Consider the following 27,001-nt stretch of genomic DNA (forward strand, 5'->3'; position numbering starts at 1 on the left):
TTAATACAATATTTGTCTGTATTGAAACTGAACTGGTGACGTGAATGTTTTCTTTCTGACTGACTTAATTTTGTTAAACATGTAATTATAATGTTCCTGATAAGTCCTTCAGTTAAAAGTGGTTAGAGAAGATTTTTTAACAACTGATGATGATGGTGGAGGCGGCGGCCTGATGTACTACAGGTTTTCTGTTAAGTTGTCTCTTGATGGACTCTGTTTTGTGTGAGCTTGTGTGGTGCGTTTTAGTTTTTCATTTTTTTATTATATTTCATGAATTTTGTGGTTTTTGCTCAGAGTTCCTCCAGACTTTTCTCTCTTTGGAACAATAAATGATCAATAAATGACCTTTTAAATAGAGTTGTGTTTTCTACATGCAGTTAAATTTGAATTTAAATAAATAATAATAATAATAATTTCTAAACACCATGGTTTGTCTTCTGGACTCAAGTGTTAACGTCTCTTCTGTTGTTTTTTGGGGATGAATAATTTAACACATCAACTGTTTTGGAGCAAATTCAGTGACAGAAATTGGAGGCTGGTTCTCAGTAAAAATAGAGAGCAGCATGTTGAGACCACAAACCAGTGAAACTTTGATGAACATATCAGATCGGTCTCCACATTATCACGCAGATACTCAGCTTTATCCAATGACAAACAAAACAGAAATTTTAATGTTTCAACAGCAAAGTGGTGGCCTTGTCAGCAGGTTAGCTGTACCCTGTAAACAACAAAGCTTTTTCAAACTGTGGCTTCACAACTAATTTCACATTTAACCACAAAAGTTTAATTGCTGCACAATGAAACAAAATTTACAGACATTCAACCGGATTCCTCAGTGTCAGTTTCTATGGAAGCTGAGTGCTGTCATGGTTGATGATAAAATTTTTTAGGTTCATTATCTCGACATCAAAACTTATTCAGCTCATCTTCTCAAGTAGATAAAGTTGCTTTTGGAGAGTTTTTTCATCAGTGTTATGCTAAGATAAGAATTAAATTATTTCACAAAGTCAGAATTATGATTTATTTTTATCTGCAAAGTTCAGAGCTGTAGTACTCGAGTCTGGTGTCGAGATGTTTTCTCTGTTATCTCAGTTTCCATGAATATTAGCCGTGTATATAAATATGTACACGATTCATGGCAATCCGTCCTTAAACACAGAGCTTGTTATGCTTGTGGAATTTTTGAAGCGAATTTATTAATTGAACACACACTGTAGTGTAAAGAATGGACAAAAGCGCTGTATTTCAATTGTGCAGTTATCGCGACATCTCTATTACACATTAATTATTTTAATATTCTAATCATTTGAGATATGGATTTTTGATTTCCACGAGCTTTAAGCCGTAATCATAAAGATTAAAACTAAAAAGGCCTGAAATATTTCACTTTATGTGTAATGAATGTAGAATATATGGAAGTTCAACTTTTTGAATAAAATGACGTACGATATTCTAATTTTATGAGAGCACCTGTATTTGCGCTGAATGAGAAGAAAACAGTTGGAAGGAAGTGCAGCAACTAATGTTTCAACATAAAGAATGTCTTCATCAGAACGGAGGCTCTCTCATCCTTAAAACTGGAACATTTGTTCTCTTGAGATGAACCTGAAGAATAATCATCAACCAGTCTCTCAGCTTCCGTACATTCCCACTAACAGCAGTGACAGACAGTAACAAGCAGTAACAGTAAATCAGAGTTTGGCTCATTCTTGTCAAGTAAAGGGAGAATAAAACACTTCAGTGAAAACTCATCAAAGTTGGTACACATGTGAAACAAGAAGTCTAAGCTTAACTGCTTCAATTCAAACCATAACTTGTTTTGATAAGATCTGACTTTTTTGTGAACAACCTCTCCTGGTTCAAGTAGGAGTTTAGTAATTCACCGTGTGAACACAAAAGTAAAATTTTACACCATTATTCCAGAGTGCATTCAAAGAGTCTCTTGACAGAGGACAGAAACTCGCCTCCTTTCGTCTATGTACACAACAAACCACAAACGCCGGCCGTCCCTGTGTGTCAGTTATCAAGGATCCAAACTAAACTAAACCAAGCTGAGCAGAAACTTTCAAAATGTTTCAGCTTCAAGAGAACTGTGATGTCTGGTGTCAAACCGAAAACTTTATTTGAAGCATCTGCTGAAAAATAAAATACAATCCTCTCCTCTGCAGTGTCTTTGTGAACCCGACGGTTCTTTTTTAAAAAATTCATGCAACTGCTGACAAGGAACGATGAAGTGGAAGACAAAATTAAATCCATCGGGCTACTAATGTCCTCCTGCAGCTTCACTCCCACAGTTACAACCAAGAATCATCGTTCTGTTGAAACTGAAGAGTTTATGTGCTTTTATTGTTTCAATGGCTCCTGGCAGTTTGGTTTTCATGGTGTTGTCACATGTTGGTGACGTCAAAAAAGTTAAGAAAGCCATTTACAAGTTCCAGGAAACGTCAGAAAGGTTGGTTTGAATCCCTGGAGAAAGTCTGGATCTCCTTCTCACTAATTGCTGCCTGAGTGCCACTGAGCATCAATCAGTGTGTAGGTTGTGTTCCAGTGTTGCAGATGATGCAGCATTTCCTGGGAAACTTTACAATAAAAACAGTTTAATTAAATACTGTCAGTAGTCAAAGTAGGCAACATTTTGTTTCCACAAAACCTCACAGTTTCAGTTTGAACTGATTGAATGTTGCTGCCCCCTAGCGGACGGGGGCATGCAGTGCAGCACCCAGACCCAGGTACTCAAGGTTCTCCGCCGCCGGGAGGAACAGACCGTTTCCTGTTAAAGAGGTCAAGGGTGTGTCCTGAGGCCGGAAGTCGGCCTGGTAGTCCGGGTTGTCGAGGCTGTCGCTGGCAGCCAGGGGCACTGAGCTTTGGGTGGTGTTCAGGTATTCGGGTCCCTTAGGTATTCGGAAGGAGGGCTTCAGATCCTCCAGCGGGGAGGGGAGTGAGGCGGCACCCCAGCCCTGGCTTAGGTCCTCATAGTTGGGATTCAAAACATCCGACAGCCTGCTGCTCCTGCTGGTTCCACTCAGGCTCTGGTTCATGTACTCTGTAATAAATGATTAATTTCTTTATTTACACAGAGGTTAATTTACTTATTTGTTGTCTGTAAAAATGTCTTTCTTTCTTTATTTAGTCATTTTTTTGTATTTATATTTTACAAATATTTTATTCTGTATTTTATATCTTATGCCTTATTTTTTATTGTGAAATTCAAGGATAACTGGTCCAGTTATCCTTGAATTTCACAGTTGCCCTTCATTCTTCCTTGGATATTTTCTTGTAGGTTCCTAAATATTCTGTTCTAAATAATAGTCATATTTTGTCAGTAATCCACAGAGATGTGTACCGTGTCCGGCAAAGTCTTCTGTATCCAGCGAGTTGTTAGTCGGATCAGAGATGTAACGCAGAGCGATGCTGTTCTCTCTGACTGGACGACCGTTCTGAGATGAAAAAGGAGACAGTAAAATGTTTGTCTTCTAAATGTAACATTAGAAGGAAAGATGTGTTTTTATTATGTTTACTTTTTATGCTTCAAATCCTGACTTTTCATTTTTTAAGTGCGTGTACCGTAGCATTGCAGGGATGGTTGCCATGGTCACTCATTCCTTTGTACGGTAGCAGGTATTCATCGGCATCGACCACATCATCCATGTCGTCTGAGCTCAGCAGGCGAGAGTAAAACCTGCTGTCTGACGGACTGGGGAGGTCACCCTGAGACAGGAGGCAGATCACTTTGTTGTTTGATACTTATGAGGAGAGAAAATACTTCAATCCGACAGTGGTTTAACCTGCTGATGGCCACTTGGCCCGTGCTTTTTAATAGCACAGTTGGGTTATTTGACATTTAAAACGGCAAAGGAAAAGATACATGTATTATTAACAATTAATGACAGAGTGATGTAGCAAAGGCGGAGGTTTGATAGGGACATTTTCTGTTGAAAGGCTAATATGCAGAGTTGTGTATCTTTGCACATGCTCTTTAACTCGCACATGATTAGCTTGACTTAATCTTCACTTAACTTAATGGTTTCTGGATGTCACCGTGTTCTCAGACATCAGCTCTGTTAACTTGGTCATTACAATGTTATTATCACTGATAGAGATGATGGACAAAACTACCAAAATAAGATCCAAGTTGTAATAAACTGTTCCCTAACTGAAGAACTCTCTCTCACAGAAACACACTCTGTGTACCTGTATGACCAGGTATCTGGATGGATCTCTGGCCATTTTTGAGAACTCTGCTATCAGCTCTCTGAACGTGGGACGACTGGACGGGTCGATCATCCAACCTGGACAGAGAGAGAAAGAAATCATTAGCAGAAACATTTCCCCAGCCGGACCTTCAGGTGTCTGTTGTTGTTGAACTTTAATAACTTTGGTGATCCACTGACCTTTCATCCAGCATCATCACCAGGTCAACATGTTAATGTGTATACAAGTTAATGACATTCCCATCAGCCTCAGCTACTAATAGGCAAATTTTAGATGTAAGCATTTAGCTCCAGCCTAAACACACAAAGCTGCTGGCATGACTGTAGATTCTTGTATAGATTCTCTTACATTTGACCATGATCATGTAGACTTCGATGGTGCAGATGGGGGGCTGGGGCAGCCGGTCCCCTCTCTCCAGCACAGAGGCGATCTCGCTGGCCGGGATGCCGTCGTATGGCTTGGAACCGAACGTCATCAGCTCCCACACCGTCACACCTGCAGACCAGACCATGGACTGATAAAACTGACTCACTGGTTGGTAAAGTCACATCAATACAAGTCCTAAAAGACAACTGTTGGAAGAAGAACCGTGAAGGTAGAGGTTTTAAGATTTTTTTCCCTCACGGGTAAAATGTTGTCTGTTCGAGTAACTTGAGGAAACAGTACTTAAAGGTTCAGTGTGTAATATTTCTGAGGATTTATTGACAGAAATTCCATACAATATCTATAACCATGTTTTCAGTGGTGTATAAAGACCTTACATAAAGAACCGTTATGTTTTATTACCTTAGAATGAGACATTTCTATCTACATACACCGCAGGTCCTCTTATATGGACGTTCCTATGTTGCACCGCCATGTTTCTACAGTAGCCCAATACAGACAAAACTGCTCTACAGTTTCATCACTACGTTGAATACGTACAAAGAAAAGAAGGGGAACAATAAGGACAAGTAATAGTAGTTATTTTATTTAATTAGAAATGGAGGACCACACGTATTATTTAGCAAGAGCCAACAGAGCTAGTCGGCCACCGTAGCGTCTCTTACGCGCTTGGAAAGGGAGGGGTGAGCGATGTGCAGCAGTTGGTTGCGATTCGCAACCCTCACCACTAGATGCCACTAAAACGTTTCCCATTTGACATGAGGTTGTGTAGAACTGTTCAACTTTGCTGATCATTAGTTTGCCACTAAATCACAAATAGCTAAAAGAAAATAGCATCAGATGGCTGCTTCATTTTTAAATGTAAAATGTGAAAGCTTCCCAAGTCCTGAATCTGGTTTAGAGTAGCTGTTGTTTCTTTTTCAGTTTGAAAATCAAAGACATTCTCATTTCTGATCACTGATAGGTTATTGCTTTTAATTAAAAGCCTGCGATCTGTTAGCAGGAAAATAAACAATGCAAATCTCCAGCTGCTGATGTTGGTGGCGTCAAGATGTGAACAAAGTAAAATGTGTCAGAGACTTGACCAGGATCCAGCACCACTGGATACAGTGGGAGCAGGTCATATTTTTCTTTAATTAAACAAGACCTTGTGGCCCTGTGCAAGCTGGAGAGCTGAAGGTTGACTCACCGTAGCTCCAGACATCACTCTGATGTGTGTAGGTCCACTGGAGGATCGACTCCAAGGACATCCACTTAATGGGAACCTACAGAGAGCCGAGAGGGACAATCAAAATCTGACTTCTGGATACATATAGGAGGAAGTTCTGTGGTTTCAATTTAAACATCTATATATCGTTAGAAATACCATCTGAGCATTCTTTTTTAGGAAACCAAAAATATAAGTTGAGCAGATAGATATCATCTCTGAGCAAGTTTAGCCTAGCTTAGCACAAAGTCTAGAACCAGGAGGAAATGGCTCCCAACAACTCAGTCCTGTGTACATGAACATTGACACCAACCTAGTGTTTTCTAGTGCATCTCAATGAAACAGGATTATAAATAACAAACACACCTTTCCTCCGTCAGCATGGTATTCTTTCTCGTCAGCCGTCAGCAGCTTGGCGAGGCCAAAGTCGGTGATCTTGACGTGGTTAGGAGTTTTGACCAGGACGTTCCTCGCCGCCAGGTCTCGATGCACCAGGTGACGCTCCTCCAGGTAGTTCATCCCCTGCACACACACACACACACACACACAGAAAAAGGTTTAAGTGGGTGTTCTGGCCGAAAACAGCCACATGGAGGCGTATTGTTTCATGTCCCGGGAGAAAATCTTTTTCAAATGTACTTAACTACATAAATGCTGGGAGCACAAAGTGCTTTATATAGACAGCACAAAAACAATTACAGCTTTAAAAGGAAAACTCAAGAACAAAACACAAGCACACAATCAAAAGACCGAATAAAGTCATCCGAAAGGTAGAAAGTTGAACAATTAAAATAAAGTTAAAATCAGGTGGTTGCACAACAAAGCTGTATGTAAAATAAATAGGACTAGTTTTCAAGTGAAAGGTCTGTAAAAGTGTGTCTTAAGAGAGGATTTGAAAGCAGAAACAGTGTCAGTGTGAATGTTGGATTGTTGATTTTGGAAAGTTACAGAAATTGTTGGAAAGGTGTGTGTGTGTGTGTGTGTGTGTGTGTGTTGGGGGGTTTCTGAAGCTGTTCAACCGTCTGACAGGCAGCTTTGTCGGAATAAACTGGCATCTTAATGCTGCAAGACAGCATAAAGACTTTACACTGAGCTCATGACCTTGTTGTTTGTGATTTTCCCAGCAATTTAAGATCCAAATGAGGTTTAAGACAGAAACTGAATGGATTAACACTGCCTCAACACACACACACACACACACATACAGTTTCCAGCTGAGTTCAGGCTAATAGGCCTCAGCAGGCTTACAGTGAGCTGCAGACGGAGCTGGTGCCTCAGGCAGAGGGTGAGGAAGGAGATTTTCTTCTTAAATGAATATAAACTGAAACATGACCTCATAAGCAGAGGGCTGCTGGTTTGTAGAAGATCCACTCAGATGACTTACAATCAGAATTTGTGTCAGAACCTGTTTAACTGGGCTCACCTTGGCGATCTGGACACACCAGTTCAGCAGCCACTGACCCCCAATGTGGTCCCTGTGGAGTCGGACGTAGTCCAGCAAGCAGCCGTACTGCATCAGCTGAGTCACCAGCTGGACCGACGACGTGAGGCAGATCCCCAGCAGACGACACACATGAGGGTGATCCACGCTCGCCATCACATACGCCTCCTACACACAAACGCATACACATGTTAGTGTCGCAACATAAGTCTTGAAAATAACTGCAGGATGATAAAAGCAGGAGGGCACGAAGCCTGGTGGGGATGATTTGAAATAAATTAATTAAATTGTGCCTTCAATTGTGCATTAATCTAGTGATTCACACCCTTCACACTCATCTTGCTCACTCAAATGAAGCCTTTTTGCTCTCAATTAACTTGTTGAACTGCTTTATATCCAAATTAAGAACAGGCTTTTTAAATCCAAAAGGAAAAAAAATACTGAAGTTCATAAATAATGATAATATATAAGCAATATGTTTAAAAGAAAAGCTGGCTCTGTGGAAGAGAAAAAAGAAAGAAGAAGAAAGAGGAACAACAAGCAGAATGAGAAGAAGGAAATGGGAGGTACAAGAAAACGGAAAAGAAGGGGACGATCTAGAAGATGAAAGAGATAATCAAAGAAGAAGAAGAAGAAGAGAAGTCTTACATCCAGGATTTCTTTGTTGGCTTTAGGTGACGTGGCCTCCCTGAGAACTTTGATGGCCACTGGGATCCTCACATTCTCTCCTTCAGGGATCCACAGACCCTAAAGACAGTCATTACATTTAATACATCAATATGGAAGAAATAATACACTAAACACAGCTGAGACTCAAGGGAACGTCATTAGCTCTGCAGGTATTTGGTCATGGACAAATTAACATGTTGACCTGATGATGGCGCTAGATGAAAAGTCAGAGGATCACCAAAGGTATTACAGTTCAATCTTGAGGAGAACATAAATATCTTTACAAAAACTCATGGCAGTCCATCCGATAGTTGAGATAGTTCAGTTTGGACCAAGGTGGTGGACTGACAGACATTTCCATCGACACACTGCGGCTTCAATAAAAGTATCATGAAGTGATATTTTGTGTGGATCAAACATTCTTACCTTGAAGACGGTCCCAAAGGCCCCGGAGCCCAGCACCCTGATTTTCTTGAACTCCGTCTCCTTCAGGATCCTCAGCAGCGCCTGGTTAGGAGCTTCACCGCTCGGGGTCAGCGGCTCCACCAGCTGCAGCACATATTTCAAATACTTTATTTAAATCTTCCAGTAACATTACATGTATACAGGATTGTGTTTATATGTGTGTATTTTGGTTTTATATTTAGTCCAGGTGAGCTTTAGTCAAATTTAGTCAACTTTGTCTTTTGCTATTTACATAATATATATAAGTTTTGTCAGTTTCTTGACTTTCATCCCAGTTTTCATTAATGAAATGAACACTCCGTCTCCCACCTCTCTCTCCTGCAGCAGGCGACGCAGAGTCCTCTTCCTCCTGATTCGTCGTCGCCGTACCAACACAAAGATAACCAATGAGATGATGACGGCGATCAAGAGCCCACCAACTACGGCCACCGCCAACGTGGAGTGGGTGGCAGCACTGTGAGGACACACAAAACACACAATGTTTGTGTTTTAAAATTATCCTGAGGTTCACATAATTATAATTTCTCATAGATTGACATTTAAATGTGTCATCATAGTTGTCCAATAAATTTATGCACAAGTTAGTTAGAATTTCCATATACATCTTTTCTAGCATGATATTGTAGAATACAAATAGATATGATTAAATTCCCAATGACTCCCATTCAGATTTAAAATTCTTATTGACACCGTTTGAAATTTAGCATTTTGAAATTTAGCAATTTCATTAACATGATCTCCCATTTAAACTTAGCATGCTCAGTTCGACCACTGAAATGTAGCGTACAAGGGAAGACTTCACATTCAAATAACAACGCTTTCAATGTTACTGACCTGACTCTCATTTTGTATTGAATATGCAAAGGTGGAATTCCCACTGACTCCTACATTAAGTTTTAGCTGACGCTTTTTTTTTATCCAAAGCGACTTACAATTGCTATACATGTCAGAGGTCGCACGCAAGAGGTTAAGCGTCTTGCTCAGGAACAATGGTGGATGGGTGACAGTGGGGGATTGAACCTCTCTCACACCAAAGGCAGGCGTCTTATCCATTGCGCCATCGCCACCCACTACACTACACTCCTATTCTAATTTAGCATGTTAAGTGGAATTTCTGTCGGCTCCCATTAATATGTAGCTTGCTAAGGTAGGAATCATAGACTGTAGGTAGGAATAAGGAATCCCTGTTGACTCCCATTGTTCATGTTTGTACTCAAATAGAATTTGACTGTGTGTTTAGACAGCGTGAGGCGACCTTCAGTGGTGGTATGACTACATACAGAGTCACCTGGATTTGCATGTGCAGAAAATGCAAACACAATGTGCTCTTATCCTGATATTCCTTTTGAATCCATAAAACGTTACTTTAGCATGTGTAGGACTAACTAAGAGGTCAGGCTAAGGCTCTCATAGACAGTATTTTCTTCTGTGTTTGTTTATCTTTGTGAACCCCTGACATAAACTTTTATGTGATAAAATGAGGTCAGCTAACTGACATGATGCATGTTAACTGGAAACAGAAACAATCTGCAACAAGCTGGTTATCTGTGAACTTTGGTCATGTTCAGTGTTGGTGAGTAAAAGCCAAAGTTGTAGTTTTACCCTGTGCATCCAGACAGTCCAGGACCTGAACACCTGCAGAGACAGAGAAACAAAACACCTTACATTCAAGTATGTGTCACTTTTCCTAATCGATTTAACATCAGAGTCCTTCAGCTCTGAATGATGAATCAGTAACGAGTCTCACCCCTGTGTGCAGTTCTGGTGGCAGTTCTGACACTCGGCTTCCCTGTTCGGGTATTTCCAGATCAGCGTGTCTCCGTCTCCCAGCACACCGTGGGGGCAGCGCGGCACACAGTGGGGGCCATCTTTAAAATGGGCGCACTGGGAACACTGGTCTGGACCCTGCAGGTAGGGATGGAGGAGGGCGATTTGTTCAGAAGTAATCTATCAAGATTTGTCTCTTAAAGTTGACGTTATCCTGCCTTGCTTATCTAATTATACATAAATATATAGTATTTTCTTTAGTTTTGTATTGTAAAGTACTTAGCTTTAAATTATTACCTCATCATTTGATGATACAAAACAATTCTACATATTTACTTTGAGCATGAAAGTTTATTCAACAAAATAATTGAAGCTCAATGTTCACCAGCAGCAGCTGGACTAACCGGTCCGTGGCAGGTCGGGATCCCGGTCTTCAGCAGACACTCTGGGTGACACTCCACACAGCTGCTGTTCACCTCGACCTCTCTGGGCTCGCTGCAGAAAAACACAGAGATAAAAATCAGCCGTCAGGACGGAAGCCCAACAGAGGACAACTGATCATAGCTCAGCAAATCTTTATATATTTATACTGCCTGGTAGTTTGTGAATTTCATCAAGGGGTCAATAAAGTCTTAATCTACAATAATACGTCCTATTTGGAAATCCTATCCTTTACATTATACTTTACTGTAATATAAATATATATATATATCCTTACACATTTATGAGGTATTTCCATCTTCTCCTCCTTTATACAACTTATTATAACACAATACTACTCCACTACATTTACCTGAGAGTTGCCAGCATTGTTATCTTGTAAATTAAACCTTCCAACAGTGTCTAAATAAGCATCAGTATTAATAATACACTAGTATAATGAATGATGAGTACTTTATACTAAATAAATACTATAACAATACACTTTATATAAAGCATTGAATACTTCTTCCAACGTTGACTTCAATTGTTAGCTAACGATACAGTTGTAGCAGAAAGGGGGAGATGAAAAACTACAAACTAGCCCTTTTCAACGTTGACAGGAAGTCAGGATGGAGGTGAGGAGATAAATAAGACACACCTGTGAGCTGGGGGAGGGAAAAACTAACCACAGCAGCACAGTGGAGAACAGAGGAGTGACCGTGACAAAATGAAGAGATAACCAACAGTTTAATCTGGTTTGAGGCATCTTCGCTCTAAAAAGAAAAATGGATGTATATAAAAGCAACCAGAGTGGCAGAACTGTTCAAGAACTGTCTGGATTTCCTGAATTTTCCTCCTGAGCAACAAGGTATCATTGGAATTGTGCCCCTGGACTGGGTTTGGATGAATCGCGTTCATCTACGTCTTCGACCTGCTCGGACGCAGCTGTAAACTTCCTACAAAAGTTAAGTCTACCTTCTTGCTACTCTTCAGGCTTCTCTTATTCTCCTGCCTCAGACTAAAGTACAGTACCCCACAACCCTCAACCCTCCTTGGACATGAGCCCCCCGATGGCGCAACCGATGGCATTGTGATCAGATGTCATCATCCATTCATTCAAACAGCGTTAGGATAATGAGTTACTGTGCTTTTCTAAGATTTTTTATTTCTAAATTTGTTCTGTGGTTACTGTAGGCTGGCTATTTCGGTTGTTCGATGGTCGGAGAGGCTAGAGGATTTGCGTTTGGCTCTTCAGCTGCTGTACGTGGTGCCGAACAAAGGCTGCAGGTTTGCATTTGTGTGTCTGTACCTGTGGTCTGTACGCCCATGTGTGCATGAACGTGCTTTTGGTATTTGCACAAGGGCCAATCACAATTATGTTACGCTGATACACACACACACACACACACACACACACACACTTCCTTCAATGAATGGTCTTTATTTAATGTATGTAATTAAGAGACTTTTCATTGTTCTCAGCAGAACTCTTCTGACTCTGTTGATTTAAGGGCATTTTGTGAAGAAGGGATTTTGTGTTTGAGTGAGACCCTGTGGGTTGATTATTATTTGGTTTTAATACAGTTAGCTTTGTTTGAAGAAACTGAATGGATGCTTGGTGTTTTCTTTTATCTGGTGTATGTTTGTAGTGAGGGTAACCAGCTGTGTGGGTTATACATCAGTATTATATTTTTAAGTGGCAGGGTTGGATTAAGATTATTCTCCTGTCTGGCACTCACCTTTATTTTGGATATTAGTACTTCTCTTGAACAGCACCAACTAATGCATGAAAAGGACGATGTTCTCTGTACCTGTTTCTGCCTCTGAGCAGCCAGGGGGCGTGCTCTGGATCTGCTGAGAAACTTATTCTCTTCACTTGTATTGCACACTAGCCACGTTTCCAATGGAGACAATTGGATCCCAAAATATGCAGAGGACATTATGGACAAGTAAACATTTCACTGTTTTGGCTGACTCAGCCCTATTTATTTGAGTGTACCGGAGGAGTCTTTGCTCAAATTGCCCTCCGATGCCTGAATCATTCTGCTGCCAGCAAAGCAGAGAGGACAGAGGACCATTAAGTGAGTGTTGACTGGACATCCATAGTTTCCGTTTTAAGATTTTCTAGTGCTGGACAGGGATGATTTGGCTCTGATCTGCCGCCTCCTGGATAATCTTTTAAGTATGCGGACAAATATATTGAGAACCCCAGTGGCAGCTGCTTGTCTACATAAAGATGTAGATAAACAGTGTAATATAAAGTATATCAGGACTCTTAGTTTATCTTCCTCTGAAATGTCTGTGCACTTGGTTGTGTACTCAACCAGCTGTACCTTACTGAGTCACCCTGTGCAGCTTTATAAACTGAATAAACAGCAAAATGTGAATAATACCATCTCTACAGAGAGCATAGTAAGAAATAAGGTCACAGGTTCAAGTCCCAGCAGGGAGAATCTGCTCGGCAAGGTTTAAAGTGCTCTCTCACCCCTGCAGCAGGTTACAGAACGGCACACAGCGTCCCCTACGGTTGAAATGCCGACAGGAGATGCACATGGTGGGACCTGGACCCCAGCAGCCCTCATCTGTACACTCCGTGTCACAGGTTCGATTCTGTTGTTCTGTGTGCGAACAAGAAGGATTTTCTTATTTCATTGATTTCACCAAACAGTGATGACATTAACGATCCCGCCACATCCAGAGTCTCACCGCAGACTCCAGGGGGGGCGTTGTTGAGTCTGCTGATGGTCTGGTCGTTGGATCTGAAGAGGCGGGTCCACTGTTCAGGCCCGGTGTAGCAGAGCTGAGAGTTGCCCTTCATCATTACCCGTCCAGCACTCACCTCTTTCAAAGAGCGCAGACCCAGCCAGGAGAGGTGTTTCGTGTTCACCACCACCAAACTGTGCTGCCTGGAGAGGAAAGATTTAATATGAGGTTTTACACAATATTAATATTCAACTAGAACCAAGTGTTGTTTCTGCTTGTCGGGTTAGGGAGCGTCAAGTTTAATTCAGTGGTGACTGGTTAATGATTGGTTTGTCTAACAACCTGTCTCCTAAAAATTATGTTCAACTAATTTGCATTCGAATTTTTTTAAACACTTAACACTGCCTACATTTGTTTTTTAATTTACACATGTTTATTAATGTTTAGACCGTCTTGAGCTTTGTACATCCAAACATTTCTAAAAATGACACCGACTGGCCTGCAGGGGGCCCTATTACCTTTTCTGTAGCTGCAAAGCATTTCAAATGTGATTGATTGGTTTTCTTCTAAATATTAGAGGATTGTCACTTCATTCTGGTAAAGTGCACTGACTGGCCACAGAGAGGACCTGGTCTACATTAAGATCTACCATGCATGGCCAAAAAAACTAACTTTGATGAAGCAAGATTTAACTCTGCAAACAAACAAAATGGGAGCAGAGGATGTGATTTATGAGCTGCAATATACAAAACAAATTGGCAATGACTACAGTTACACTTACTGCCAGAGCATAGTTTTATAACAAAAGAAAATCAATCATTGAGAAATATAAATATAAAGTTTTGGGGAATTTCTTTGTTGGTCCAAAAACTCTTTTGATCTTAATATATCAACTGACTCACGAGCGTGTTGTTCTTCCTCTGATGATCTCCAGGTTCTCAAACACTGACAGAGAGGTCAGATTCTCCGGCCAGGACTGGATCAGCAAAAAACCTGGAGGACACACAAACACACACTCTGACTTTAGTTAGTCAGACTCGCTGCACAAATAATTTGCGGATCTCCAAAAAATATAACCTATAACTTTTATTGACGAAAATATGCAACTTAATATAATGTGAAAAACTTATATTCAAAATAATCACAATGATCAAAACCACATGAATTATCAAAAAAGTGCAACGACAAATCAAGCAATCAATTCCAAACATGCAATAAATCAGTTCATGACTCCTACAGTATGTGAGCCTCTTTTCACATTATGAAAACTTGTGGTTTTTTACACATTTCAGTGAGATTCAGTCACTACAGTAAATCTTGAATATTACTGTTCCAGCTGTCAGAGGTCATGAAGGTAACTGGTGCACAGAAGTTTTGATAATATGGTTTCATCATATCGACAAAATCGACAAAACAATTCAGCGTAGCTACTGAAGAGAAGCCCTGCAGTCCTCTGAGCTACCTGTGATTTCCTGTACTGTCCTGAAGTACTCCAGTTTAGCCGGGTCCATGGGCGGGATTTTATAGTGCGCGTCCCTGGAAGAGCCAACAAAGGAAAGCTTTAGTTTCAAGTGTGGCTTTCATAGATCACAGGACTTTGAGACTTCAAGCTGAAGCAACTGCAGGCTGAAGTTCTAGAGCCATCAACACTTGCCGCAGGTCTGAATAACATGGTCAAGCTAAATAATCAGACACACTCAGTAAATATTCACTCAGACTTACATCTTGTCGAGCTGTAAGATAAAAAGATATTGCAGTGAAAACACAATGAACTCTGTAGATTAACCAGGACACGAGTCATCTTTTAATGCTGGAAGAAGCTCACGGCGTGAGGCACTGAGGAGAATCTCACCCAGTAAAGGAGGTTTCAATGAGGGAGACATCCCCGTTGATCTTAGTGCAGTTCCTGAAGGATTCGATGTTGGAGGCGTTAACGGCCATGGTGCTGACCAGAGTGCCAACCCCGACTCCGTCACAGACTGGAGGAAGAAAAAGAACTTAGGTTATTCAGGTTATTTGTTTATTATCCAGGTCTCTCTCTGTCTCTTTCTCTCTCTCTCTACCTTTAGGACAGGGTCCTTCGCATACTTTGCAGCGTTGGACTCCGTTCTCCTCCACCTCGTACCATCCAGCGCTGCAGGTGCGAACACATGATCCGTCAGTCACCACATAGTTATCTATATGCAAACAAAAACAAAGCGGAAGTTGAGTCATTTCTAAGTTAAAGGAGTCCTCCACTGATTTATAACTGCCCTCCTCAAGGTCTAAAAAAGAAGATAGTCTTTTTTTACCACAATGCAATTCAATCATTGAAAGTTCAGAAATTTGGTTGTGGATTCCAGCAGGACTTGATCATGATTATTTGAATATATGTATTTAGAGTAAATTACTGGTTTGATCTCAGTAAAACAGATGGTTTAAAGTCCCTACGTGGGCAGGCCTTGACGCATGTTGCCCCAAAGGTGAACTTGGCGTCGGGGTTGTTGACCACTTGGTGGGTTTTGGAGTCGTAGCGTGTCGGAGAAGGACAGGTGTCTTTACAGGTTCCATCGTCATTAAAATCCCTGCAGGCCTGAAGAAGAAGTAGAGAGGTAGAAAGAAAGTTTCTTCTATAACTGCAGAAAGAGCAGCTAGGCAGAGAATTTTGCAGTGATTGAGCTGCAGATCATAAGTGAAGCATAACTCAACCACAGACAACATTTGTTGGAAATGCATTTATGACAGAAAAGGCAGGTAGAACGCAGTGAAAAGTAAAATAATTTGGTCTGAACTATATACAATTAAGTGCACAACCCCACTGGAACTAAAAGAGCCCATAATAAATGGTTTAGTATTTAAGACCCGGAAGATGGAACTTGCTAATGTTGACTTAAGCCTGAATTTGGACTAGCTTGACTTGCAAAGTACATTGTTTGACTCCTCTGTCTTGTTCTGTCTCTGTCTCTCTTTAATGCAAACTGACGCGCAAGTTGCTTGGCTTGATATTAGATCTGCCGTACTTGAATGGGACCTGATTTGAACTTGTCTGTCTTGATTATAGGACTTTAAATCATTTAAGAACTTGAGACAGGTAGAGACATGTAAGTCTCAAGAGCCCGTATGTCTCAAGTTATCTTCTGTCTACGTTTGTACATGCTCTACATGCAAATTCTGACAAAGGGTAGCAGTAAGGTATCGGCATAATGCGTCGGCCATTTAGTTGACTACAGTATTGACACACCCACACATGCAGACACTGACCAGGCAGTCTGTAGCTCGAGGTCCAGAGCAGCCGGCCGCACAGTGCTCATTACAGCAGTCGATGGGTTTTGGACCCCGACACCTTCTGCTGCACTGCTCCGCACACTGCAACTTGGTGACTAGTAGACACAAGGAGAGACATTTTATTATATTTTTGGCAGTACAACTCCATAACATTTTATTTGCACAGTCATTTATTTAAATATTATTACAAACAGCAAGCAAGACAAAATAAACAAGAATAACAAATGCCAATAAATGAAGTAGAACATTCAGTCAAAAGGAAATCTTATTTCGCAACATCTTTTTTTGTCAAGTGAACCTTGAGCAAATTTGATGGCTGTATATTTAATTTCATACAGTTTCAGAAAGAGGGACCTCTATATTTCATGGTATAATAGATAACAATAATGTAGAGGAAAAAGACGGAGAGAAAATGCTTAAGAGGCAAAGAGTAGGAAATGTGTGACAGTGACTGAGGAAGTGCAAAAGATGTAGAGGTGTGTATTCGAGCAATTGTGTGCTTACATCTCTGGCAGTGATCCGGTCCTGCTGCCCAACACGAACCGTTGACACACCCGGCATCACACTTCTCACCTGCAAACACGCACATTAATATTCAATAAATCCCTCACAGCCTTATGAGTTAACGTCATCGTTGTTCTCCATACATTTACGTGCGACGGTGTCCATCTTCAAAAGCATGCTGGGATTGGTGGCTTTGTCCAGGATGTCCCACCACTGGATGGTCTCAGTGTTACACAGCAGTGGATTGTGGGTCATCTTTACCCCTCCTTTCAGGATCTCTGTGAGGAGAATACAATGGAGATAAAAATAAAAAGATAAAGTTAAGTCAGGTCACTGAGTTCCAGTCAAACGTGACGGTCCAGAGTTCAGATCCACAGGATTTAAGTCCCAAGTCTTCTGTCTCAGAGTTAAACGCCCAACTTATTAATACAGAGGGAAGAGTAAATGCTGCGTCTTAAGTGTAACATGACTAACCACATTGTGTAGCATGGCATTGTAGTGGTTTGACTTGAAGCTGAGGTGCCAGTTAGACTGACTACAGTAGATATTACTACCAGCATTTTATTTTACTGATCAATCCCTTGGAGTAACAATCATCCAGTAAAGCAACACAAACACAGTACAGATAATGGTCTACTTGCTCATCTCTAGTTGTTAATGAATGGCCCCATTGGTTTGAATTTTTACCATAGTTGTTGTGTGTAAGGTTGGTGTGTGTGATAACTGGAAAGGAGTGCTTTTGACCAGCTTTAGTTAACACCCACAGCACAGACCAGACTTACAGATAACAGGTTAGTAGATGATACATGCTGATCTGGGGCGCAAATATGTGCTGCATCCTGATAGGTTATGCGTGTTCACCCACAATGTCTCTCATCAAGATGGTGCTGGCGTGCAGGCTTACATAGAAAAACAGCGGTTTAGCGTTCAAGTCGAGTTAAAGTCCTAAATCATAAAGATCGAGACCAATTCATCGTCAAAGCCGAAGCATCCAGTTCACGTCGCGAGTCCCGGACTCAACATCTCATAAAAGCTAAATAATTCCCATGTTCAAGTCATGATCAGTTGTCAGGTTCACATGCTGAAGAAGTTAAGATACAGGCAGATAAGTTGTTATATTTCACTTTAATTAAAGGAAAATGATGAATCTGATATTCTGAGGAAGGCACTAGTTTCCATATCTTAGATATTTCAGGCTGAAGTTAGAGACATGTGTTTAAAATGATGCTCAAAAAGAGGGAGAATGTAGATTTGATGCCGTCAGTGTGCAGGACGTTGATAAATTTAAATACATATTTAATAAATCTACAGAATAGATTAACAGGAAAATCTACTCTGTGTTAAGATCCATTAATATTCTCTGCAATTAAAACAAATTACATCATCCGTCATCAAAACCACAATTCAGGTTTCTACATGTCCTACATTTCTACATACACCACCTAGAGCTTCAACTCCAGGGCAACACAGCTCACTTTAAGTACAGTTAATACAGCTGGATGCATGCACAGTAAAGCATCTACGTCATCAGCCAAAGCTCATATAGGTGGGGTCTATTTCCTGCTGCCAGGGCACAATCTGGTGTTGACTGAAGAATTTCAAATGGTGTGCCAACTCCGCCCGCCCAGCCCGCTGCCAGCACAACGAGTGAGGCAACATCACCGACACTCCTAGCAGCTTGTAAAACGAAGTGAAGCAGAACACAACGAGCGCTTAATTGTGTAATGAAACGTAAATGAGTTAGAAAAGCACTGAAGGTCCACAGCAGCCCTTGTTGTCAACAAGGAATTAAAGTTTAAAAGAACAACATTCAAAGCCAACATACACGCAGTCAAAGTCTTCCAAAGATCAACCAGTTATTCAATGAAGGCCTTTTTCAAATGTTTGGCTCCATATACCAACGCCAAAGTGCAACTTCCTCTTCATCACCAATTCCCTCTGTGTTCTTGAAGGTGCAATAAGTGAAATCTTTCTTGACACAAATAATTGCGATAGGTTCTAAAATGTTGCAGTTACTCCTGTAACCTCAAACAGACAAGCTTTCCAAGCAGGCAGAGTGGGCTCAGTACTGTACTGTGTATTTGCTGGGAAAGACTTTTCTGCATTCTCTGGCATTTTTTTGTGATGCCTTGTGTCTGTGAGTTTGTGTATATCATATTTAGAGTGTATGTGTGTTTTTACATCCCAGTCGATTGGCGTCACCGTGGGGACAAATAAAGACTTTAGGATTCAGGTTACAGTTAGGGGAAGGGAAAAAGTGGTGTTCCCTTGGGGATAGAGGAACAAAGGTGAACGTGTACCCGTCAGACTGCTGAGCTGCAGCTGTCTCAGGCCGCCCGTGTAGTTGAGAGTCGCAGACGAGTGGTTCCTGTTGTAGTTGGACATCACCAGCAGAGCGAACTGGCCTTCGTAGAGGTTCTGGCCTCGGATCAGCCTCAGATTGACCAATGGCATGGTTTCAGCCTCGTTCATGGCGATCAGAACGTAGCCGCCGACTTCCTGGATGGACTGGAGAAAGAAGTCATCATCAGTATTTGTTTTACGTCACTGATGATCTTTCATCTTTTAGACCTCATCATTTCCTAAATCACCCAGCAGTCTTTAGATTGATTTCCTTCCATCGATTCATTTAATTTTAGGGACATCGGTGATTTATTGATTAGTGGTTAATCACCATCATAGACTAAAGTCTGGTGTCTTCAGTGTGACCAGCACGTTCAGTCTCATCTGATTTATGTCTTCAGTGAAGTCTGGAAGTCGTGCTGCATTATTGGCTGTATTTATTATTTCACATGTGTCATTTGATGAAGAGAATAATTTTATTACATTTATTGCTCAAATGCCTGATTTACTAGCATTCTGCACAGTTTATGGTTCACACCATAGTTTAAAAAATTACTGTGGATAGAATCGTGTTATTTTTTAGCAAATACCTATCTAATAATTATTAACATGTTTAGTGATGAAGGAAATTCCTTGAGTTTCAGTTCATTTGAGACAGAGGGATAATCCATCACTGTCAGCATTTTAGTACAGTTGCCTGGACATGCAGCTGTGATCCGAGACTTTTTGAACTCTTTTGTTGATGCGTCGAAGGGCTCTCTGACCTGCATAACTTTCAGAAAAACCCACATGATCCGGTCCATGTTTGTCCTCTGAGTTTGATTTTTCTGGACAGGAAAAACAAACCCAGAGCTCCTCAAGGCCACGCATCCTGGCAGATGACCGTCAGTTCACTGATGTCAGAGCGTCCTTGAATGCAACACAAAGAGAGTTTTGAAAAAGCTCCCCGCTCACATCTGCAGCACCACAGGAGCAAAATGTCTCTCTGACATATAAAGAAAACTTGAGTGTTCAGCAAGTCTCATATAAATAAATTAAAACTTGGGAAAGACAATAATCAATCTAAAAACTGACGGGTGATTTGCGAAATGATCAGCTGGAATAAGAAAGTGTGTTTGACACTCAAGCTGAAACCCAGACCAAATCCAGCACTTGAGACAGACCTGGAGGAAGGACAGGTCCTGGTGCTCCAGGGTGTAGGTGATTTCCAGGTTTTCCAGGACCATGGAGCAGTTGGAGTACATTCTCACCATGTTCTCATAGTGGTTTTCCTTAGTTCCCAACAAGGTCAGCTGGTTACTCATTCCCTGACACACTGACACAGACAGAAAGACATGTGTTATTGAACTGAGTTCCTCTAATGGCCACTAGATGGTGGTGTTTTCTCATTCACTCTGGCAGTGTTTAAGTAAGAGGGAAAAACTTCTCTCTTCAAACACAAAGTCAGTTTTTAGTTTCCTCTCCTAATATGAGCCCATATAACATTTGCATGCTTTGAGTTCAGTTTCAGGGACATTAATATGTAAAGCGGGTAACTTAACACTTTAAATTTAACATAAAATGTTATGTTTTCAGTTAAAAACATGAGCTGATGGGATTCTTGCAGTTTAATCAAACTAAACAGAAAAATATGTAAAACTCTACCTGTCCAACTGAGCTATTTTTGGAGTACCACATGTGGATAAATTGGATGTTTCATGTTGATACAGGTTGCTGATTTTTATATTATGATGGGTCATTTAGTCCTATATGAGTAAAAGTACAAAGATTTATCAGCAACATTAAGAATGTGTTCTGCATAAAAATAGGTACAGTACTTTAGTACATGTATTACATTATTTTCCACCACTGGTTCATCCTCTATTTAAAATCCCTCCTGAATGCCTGAAAGTGTTGAGCCTTTAATCATCTGACCCAGTGGAGGCGGTGTGACGGGTTTCACAGTAACATCAAATCAAGAGGCATTGTTCTACTTCAGGTAACACACATGTTTCCAGATAAGAGCTAATTGCGTGAGGCAGAGGATTTTAAAGAAACTTGTAGGGGTGGAGCAGGAGGGCGTGACACCGAAGAAGAACAAGTTTAGCAGCAGCTGCAGGACACAGCTGACACGTCAATGATCTCTGAGTGTGGAATGAAACCCTACAGGCTCCGTTTGTCTGGGAACAACTTCCTGCAGAACCTCCGAAGAATTAAATTTAAAGACCAAAGAGTGACTAGTAGAATTTCACAGGAAACTGTTTGTTTGGAACGAGGAAATAACACGTTCCCCTTTGAGGCTTTTAAAACGGAGAAACATCAGATCAGGTTTCCTCCACACCTGATCTGATTCAGCAGGAAATTAGAGTTAAAAACAATATCAGTCACAGATTTGTCGAGGACAACAGCTTTTCAAGAGTCTGAGGAGAATCAAAAACACTCGTTTTACACCAGAAAACTAGTTAGAAATGTAGAGAATTAGATGATGAACGACGATGACTTTGGTCTGAACTTGTTTCTCGTCTCTCTGTGTTTATCTGGCTGCGTTCCTAGTGGCTTGCTCCCTGCTGTGATGTCACAAAGACAACACAGCTGCAGCCTGCACTGCTCTCTGCCTTCCTCTGATTGGCTGATGGCTCACTTTGAAGCCAGCCCATTGGCCAGAGCCTCAGGGGGCGCGGCCCACATCTGGATACACACACACACACCCCATGAAGCATTTCATCACACATCCTCATTCTCTCTATCTTTTCATAATAAAAGTTATAAATGTTTGATGTTATAATGTAAATATATATAACGAGCATTGTAAGTTGAACTGAAACACACGATATTCACAAAGTTCCTTCCTTTCTTCCTTTCTCTTGGCCTCCTTCCACTCATCTCTCCCTGTGGTCTCTTCCTTTCTTCCTTCCTTCCTTCCTTTTTTCTCTCCTGTTCCCTCAGCTCCCTGACTCATCCATCCTCCCACCGCATCTTCATCTCTTCTTCCTCTCTTCACAACAGTGTTGTTACATCAAACATCAGCTTAACAGACAAAGTCCTCCGGATTAAATGAGAAAGTCTGTGGTTTGTCCGCGCCCTCCGTCAGATGACGTGACAGCGCTGTGGTTAAGGCTGAGTTAGGTTTAGGCACTTCTCATGGTTTAGGTTGAAATGACTACTTCACTGTCATGTTTCTAGTAATACCAACGTGGCTCCGGTTAAAAGAAACTAATGATGCCTGTCTGTTTGAGACCGCTGTTCACTTCCTGTTTCAGTCACATGTTTTGTTGATGATCAGGGGCTCGGGCAACACTGAGACAATTGCTTTGTCTTAATTTTTGTTCTTCGATAGACACGTGTTATTTTGAGAGGATATTATGGATGTTTATTTGCTGTGGACAATGGAGGAGTACGTTTTTAAAGTCCTCTGTGAGTTGTGTGTGTGACAGCGACCGCTGCAGCTCCATATACGCTGCTTACTGACAAATACAGGGGTTAAAGTATAGTAGTACAGTATAGTACTACTGCAACGACCCTAACTACAGTATTACTAATGATAGTACTAATAAATACAAATGAATAAGCCTTTATCTGTGAGCGTTAGTATGAAAGAAAAGAGACGCTGAGTGATGACTTCTCATGTTCAACTTACATAAGGACGAACACACACACACACACACACACACACACACACACACACACACACACACACACACACACACACACACACACACAGATGTTTGTTTAGGAACAGGTCTGATCTGTCAGATTGTTTCTTGGACAACGTCCACACCTGTTATATGGCACGCTGCACAGGAAAGGTGTGTGTGAGTGTGAAGTATGCACATATTTTCCTACACAGGCCAGAGATAATGTGGAAGAGCATTTTCCATCTTTCATCCTGCAGAAGACAGATGTTTATGTGCACAAACGGCTTCCCCGTTTCCTCAGCAGCAGGATAGTTACAGACACTTACAACCTATAGAGAGCATTTTTCTGATAAAGATCAGCTGTGGGTTTTGTTGGCAGCTGACAAGATTCACCTGTAGACTTTACAGGTATAGACACAACATCTGTTGTCTTAAAATGTTAATTTCTTAAACTACTTCTGTATCCAGTTTTTCATTTTCTAAAATCTCTTTTGTTATTGCATCACTGCTTCCTGGGTTCTTGTGATTGGTTGGATGAGTCTGGGACAAACAAAAGGAGGGAAAATTAAACTTTAACTACTAAACTAAACTTTAGCAAGATGAACAAAGAAGTAACAACAAAAACATTTAAACAAATTGAGCAAATAACTTAATAATTGAGTTCCTTAATATAATTCTATGTAATCCTCTGCATAAAACAATTTCCTTTTATAGATATTTTGATAAGTTTGTATTTGTATCTTCACTGCAAAGAGAATTTTACTTTTATCTTATTTTTGACTGATTCAGTTCTGGAGTCTGTTTTGCACAACATCACCTACAAAAAACTGTATAAATTCATATCTTAACTGAAAACCATAGTTAGTGGAAACAGCGATAAAGTAGTTCAGCCTGTTTGTTTATTACTGTGAGTAATAACTGCTGCAGAGTAAGGTGAGTCTGACCGGTCTCTCAACTGGATTTTGGTGTCTGGACAGTAAAAACAAAGCAGGGGACATTCAGGTAACACAAGTATTTTTCATTAGCAAGACAGCTAAGAACCATTTACATATGAAGAAGACAACTTTTGCATGAACACCTGAAGCTCGAGCTAGTCTGTCAAGAGGACAGACAGATCCTGGACCAGTCTGTCAACTTCAGAGACCAAACTGATAACGGCCCTTCATCTAACAAGCAGACAGAGACCAAGCCGACATGAATGCTAACCCGTTACTGGGACTAGTATCTTTATTAGTATCTTAGTCATCTCAATATTAGCTTTCTCATACTGCTGCTATCCAAACTACAACATGTTGTATCAGCTGCAAACAGCAGCAAGAGATGAGTTGAGATGTTACAGTCCACAGAAGGTTATATTCATCATTTCCAGTCAATAAATCTCATCTTTAGACTCAAACCGACGCGTTAGTCTGACTTCCCGTCTGTGGCTCTCAGCTCCAGCCCCATTGGTTTCTGCAGAAGATGTAAATCTTTAAACACACTTCACACACACTTTTAAAAAGGCTCAGTAATTTCCTCAAACAGCTCCTCGCTGTAGTTTCTATTAAAACAAACAGGAGGAAATGGTGATGAATGAATGACTGAGTCCACATGTGGTACTCTAGTGAGTATCTGGGGCAGCAGGACGGTGTGGGTGGGACTGAGTCAGAATAAACTACAGTTCATGGTGATGAAGGAACATGTCAGCCAGTGTAGCTGAGAGGCTCACTGATGGATTTAAATAGTTTAACAATGGAGCTGTACGGCTCAGAGGAAGAGGAGACATCAGGCTGGCAACTTGAATTTGACCTAAAGTAGCTGTTTCATTGTGGTTCGTGCACACGCATGTCGACGATGCTTACACCACCCTGTTACGGCTCAGAGAGACAAACCACAAATGAATCAGAGAGCGAGAACGACGGAGGACCAACATGAAGAAACTGGATCTTTCAAAAACCTCTTTATCTGTTTTTCCTCTGCCTCCGTGTTCCTGCTGACTCAGCCAAACTAACAGAACAGTAAATCTTTGCTGCTGGCGTCATTGTTTGGTTTTGTTGTTCTGAAATGTAAAATTTGCAAATTGTCCGTTCTTGTTAAACCATCAGCTGGAACACTGGGCGTGTGTGTGTGTGTTTGATTAGACAAACTGTTCCGACTTTCAGGATGTAGCTGTTTGATGTATCACCCTCAACAGGTCGTCTACCTCTCTCTCTCTCTTGCTTCATGTTTAAAGGCACAGTTCAACAGTTTTTTATCTCTTTCATCTCTCAGGACAGAGACAGCTCCAGGACTTGGTTAGCCTAGCTTAGCACAAAGACTGGAAGCAGGGGGAAACTGCTAGCTTAGCTACATCACTAAGTCAGTCTGTCAGACTTACATGTTGTGTCTTGTTAGCTAACAAGCTAGTCACCAAGCTATCCTGTAATCTGCTGGGTTTAGTTGACCGTAGAGTCTCTGTAATTTTGAATTGGATTTTAAAGGGTTCTTTAATGGATAAATTAATCGATCATAATACATGAAGGTATTTCAGTTGGTTAGGGCGTCAGGGGTCACCAACTCCATATACTCTAAACTATATAAAGCTGTACATCAGGGATGGAATTAACACCCGCCACCCGCCATATGCGGGTGGATTTTCCGTTTGGCGGCCAAATGTTGGAAGGCTACCCGCAACATTGGCGGGTTAATATATTCGGCACAAAATTTCTATTTCACGGTAATTAGCAGCAGACCGGCGTTCTTGCTGGTTGTGTGTTGCACGAAAATATTGTCATCAGAGTGGGTCCGCGTAGGGTCTGCGCGGACGTCTGCGGCGGCGACGGCTAGCGCTACCAGGGCAACAACAGATCTACTGCGCATGTGTGGAACGTGTCCGCCAAGCTGACTGTTGAAGGTAGTATAAACAGAAGAAGTCCGCAGCTGTCCGCGTTTAAGTACATTTAGTAGCAATAATATAATTTCAGTTTCAGTTTGTAATTGACATAACACCTTATTATCTCAATTAAAATGACAGAAACAAATGTATATGTGACACAAGAGACAATTTATTTTGGCCGGTGGATTTTTTTCATCTGCCAGCCACCATGGCAAGTGAGCCACAAAGTTAATTTTCACCCCTGCTGTACATTCATTTAGCTCTTTCAAATGGTTATCATCCAACTTGATAAATTTAAGCTTAGCAGTGTTTTATTGGGATTTTAAACGGATGATTCATGTATGAATTAGTGGATCCTATTATAAAAAAGCTACCTGAAAGGCTTGATCATTTTAAATTGGTCCAATAAACAAAAAAGCCGTCCAATAATTTAAACATTTAAAAGCCTTCATGAGATTTCATGGTGTTTTGTAAATTATGTGTTTTCTGCACTTTTAGCTTAATGCAATCCAACAATATAATTCCAATAAAAAGAGAGAGCTGAGTTTGTGACTTTAAAAAGGGTATTTTTAGTCACTTCATTCATCAGTAGTTCAACAAATAGCTACGCTTCTGACTGAGAGTGTGTTATCTGAGTTGAGGGTTGACCTTTATTCAAGGTTTGACAAACATGCACTCAGGAACACACAACGTTTTCATCCTGGTGAAGTGACAGTACGTGGAAAGGAATCTACAGCTGTTTCTGCTGTCAGAAGTCCCCATTTAGAGGTCACATGATCACACCTGAGGCAGGGCGGACGACACAAAGGAACCGCCCACCTCAGGTGTGATCGCTTCTCCTTAATGAGCGAGCAGCTACATATGCTGCCTTCCTCTCTTTGTTCTTCTTGACCTTAGCCATGCTGTTCAATTCTGTTGGAATATTTAATCATTTTGGTCTCTGTAGAGCTCACACCACAGACACAAACATATGAAGACAAAGAAATGACTAATACATAATAAACGTTGGACTTCTGCTTCATCTGTGAGTCTCTTTAAAATACACTCGGCCAACCAACCAGCTGTTATGTTTAGAGTCAGACACTCTGCTGTCAAAGTTTGCAAATGTTATTTGGCTTTCAAATCTAATCTGTTCTACTGTCATGTCCCCA

General features: G+C 41.0%; 1 protein-coding gene across 1 annotated transcript in view; it reads right to left on the reverse strand.

Moving 5' to 3' along the window:
• Positions 1-622: 622 nt before the first annotated feature.
• LOC119913984 (melanoma receptor tyrosine-protein kinase-like) overlaps positions 623-27,001 on the reverse strand; it is a 43,525-nt gene continuing 17,146 nt past the window's right edge. Inside the window, exons 2-27 of the mRNA XM_038732955.1 lie at positions 20,546-20,697; positions 19,340-19,547; positions 17,183-17,317; positions 17,040-17,108; positions 16,512-16,630; positions 15,702-15,843; positions 15,335-15,448; positions 15,124-15,250; positions 14,734-14,807; positions 14,174-14,264; positions 13,275-13,474; positions 13,054-13,186; positions 10,550-10,640; positions 10,126-10,283; positions 9,981-10,013; positions 8,688-8,832; positions 8,340-8,462; positions 7,893-7,991; positions 7,227-7,412; positions 6,170-6,325; positions 5,786-5,861; positions 4,561-4,707; positions 4,192-4,289; positions 3,565-3,708; positions 3,344-3,437; positions 623-3,043 (exon numbers count right to left, since the gene is read on the reverse strand). Of these exons, the coding sequence (XP_038588883.1) occupies positions 2,691-3,043; positions 3,344-3,437; positions 3,565-3,708; positions 4,192-4,289; positions 4,561-4,707; positions 5,786-5,861; positions 6,170-6,325; positions 7,227-7,412; positions 7,893-7,991; positions 8,340-8,462; positions 8,688-8,832; positions 9,981-10,013; positions 10,126-10,283; positions 10,550-10,640; positions 13,054-13,186; positions 13,275-13,474; positions 14,174-14,264; positions 14,734-14,807; positions 15,124-15,250; positions 15,335-15,448; positions 15,702-15,843; positions 16,512-16,630; positions 17,040-17,108; positions 17,183-17,317; positions 19,340-19,547; positions 20,546-20,697 (3,467 nt within the window). The 3' untranslated portion in view covers positions 623-2,690. The remainder of the gene's footprint in view (positions 3,044-3,343; positions 3,438-3,564; positions 3,709-4,191; positions 4,290-4,560; positions 4,708-5,785; positions 5,862-6,169; positions 6,326-7,226; positions 7,413-7,892; positions 7,992-8,339; positions 8,463-8,687; positions 8,833-9,980; positions 10,014-10,125; positions 10,284-10,549; positions 10,641-13,053; positions 13,187-13,274; positions 13,475-14,173; positions 14,265-14,733; positions 14,808-15,123; positions 15,251-15,334; positions 15,449-15,701; positions 15,844-16,511; positions 16,631-17,039; positions 17,109-17,182; positions 17,318-19,339; positions 19,548-20,545; positions 20,698-27,001) is intronic.

This window comes from Micropterus salmoides, unplaced genomic scaffold (assembly GCF_014851395.1).
Source record: "Micropterus salmoides isolate LMB-PRFRI ecotype aquatic unplaced genomic scaffold, ASM1485139v1 Ms_hic_scaffold_1, whole genome shotgun sequence".
Lineage (NCBI taxonomy): Eukaryota > Metazoa > Chordata > Actinopteri > Centrarchiformes > Centrarchidae > Micropterus > Micropterus salmoides.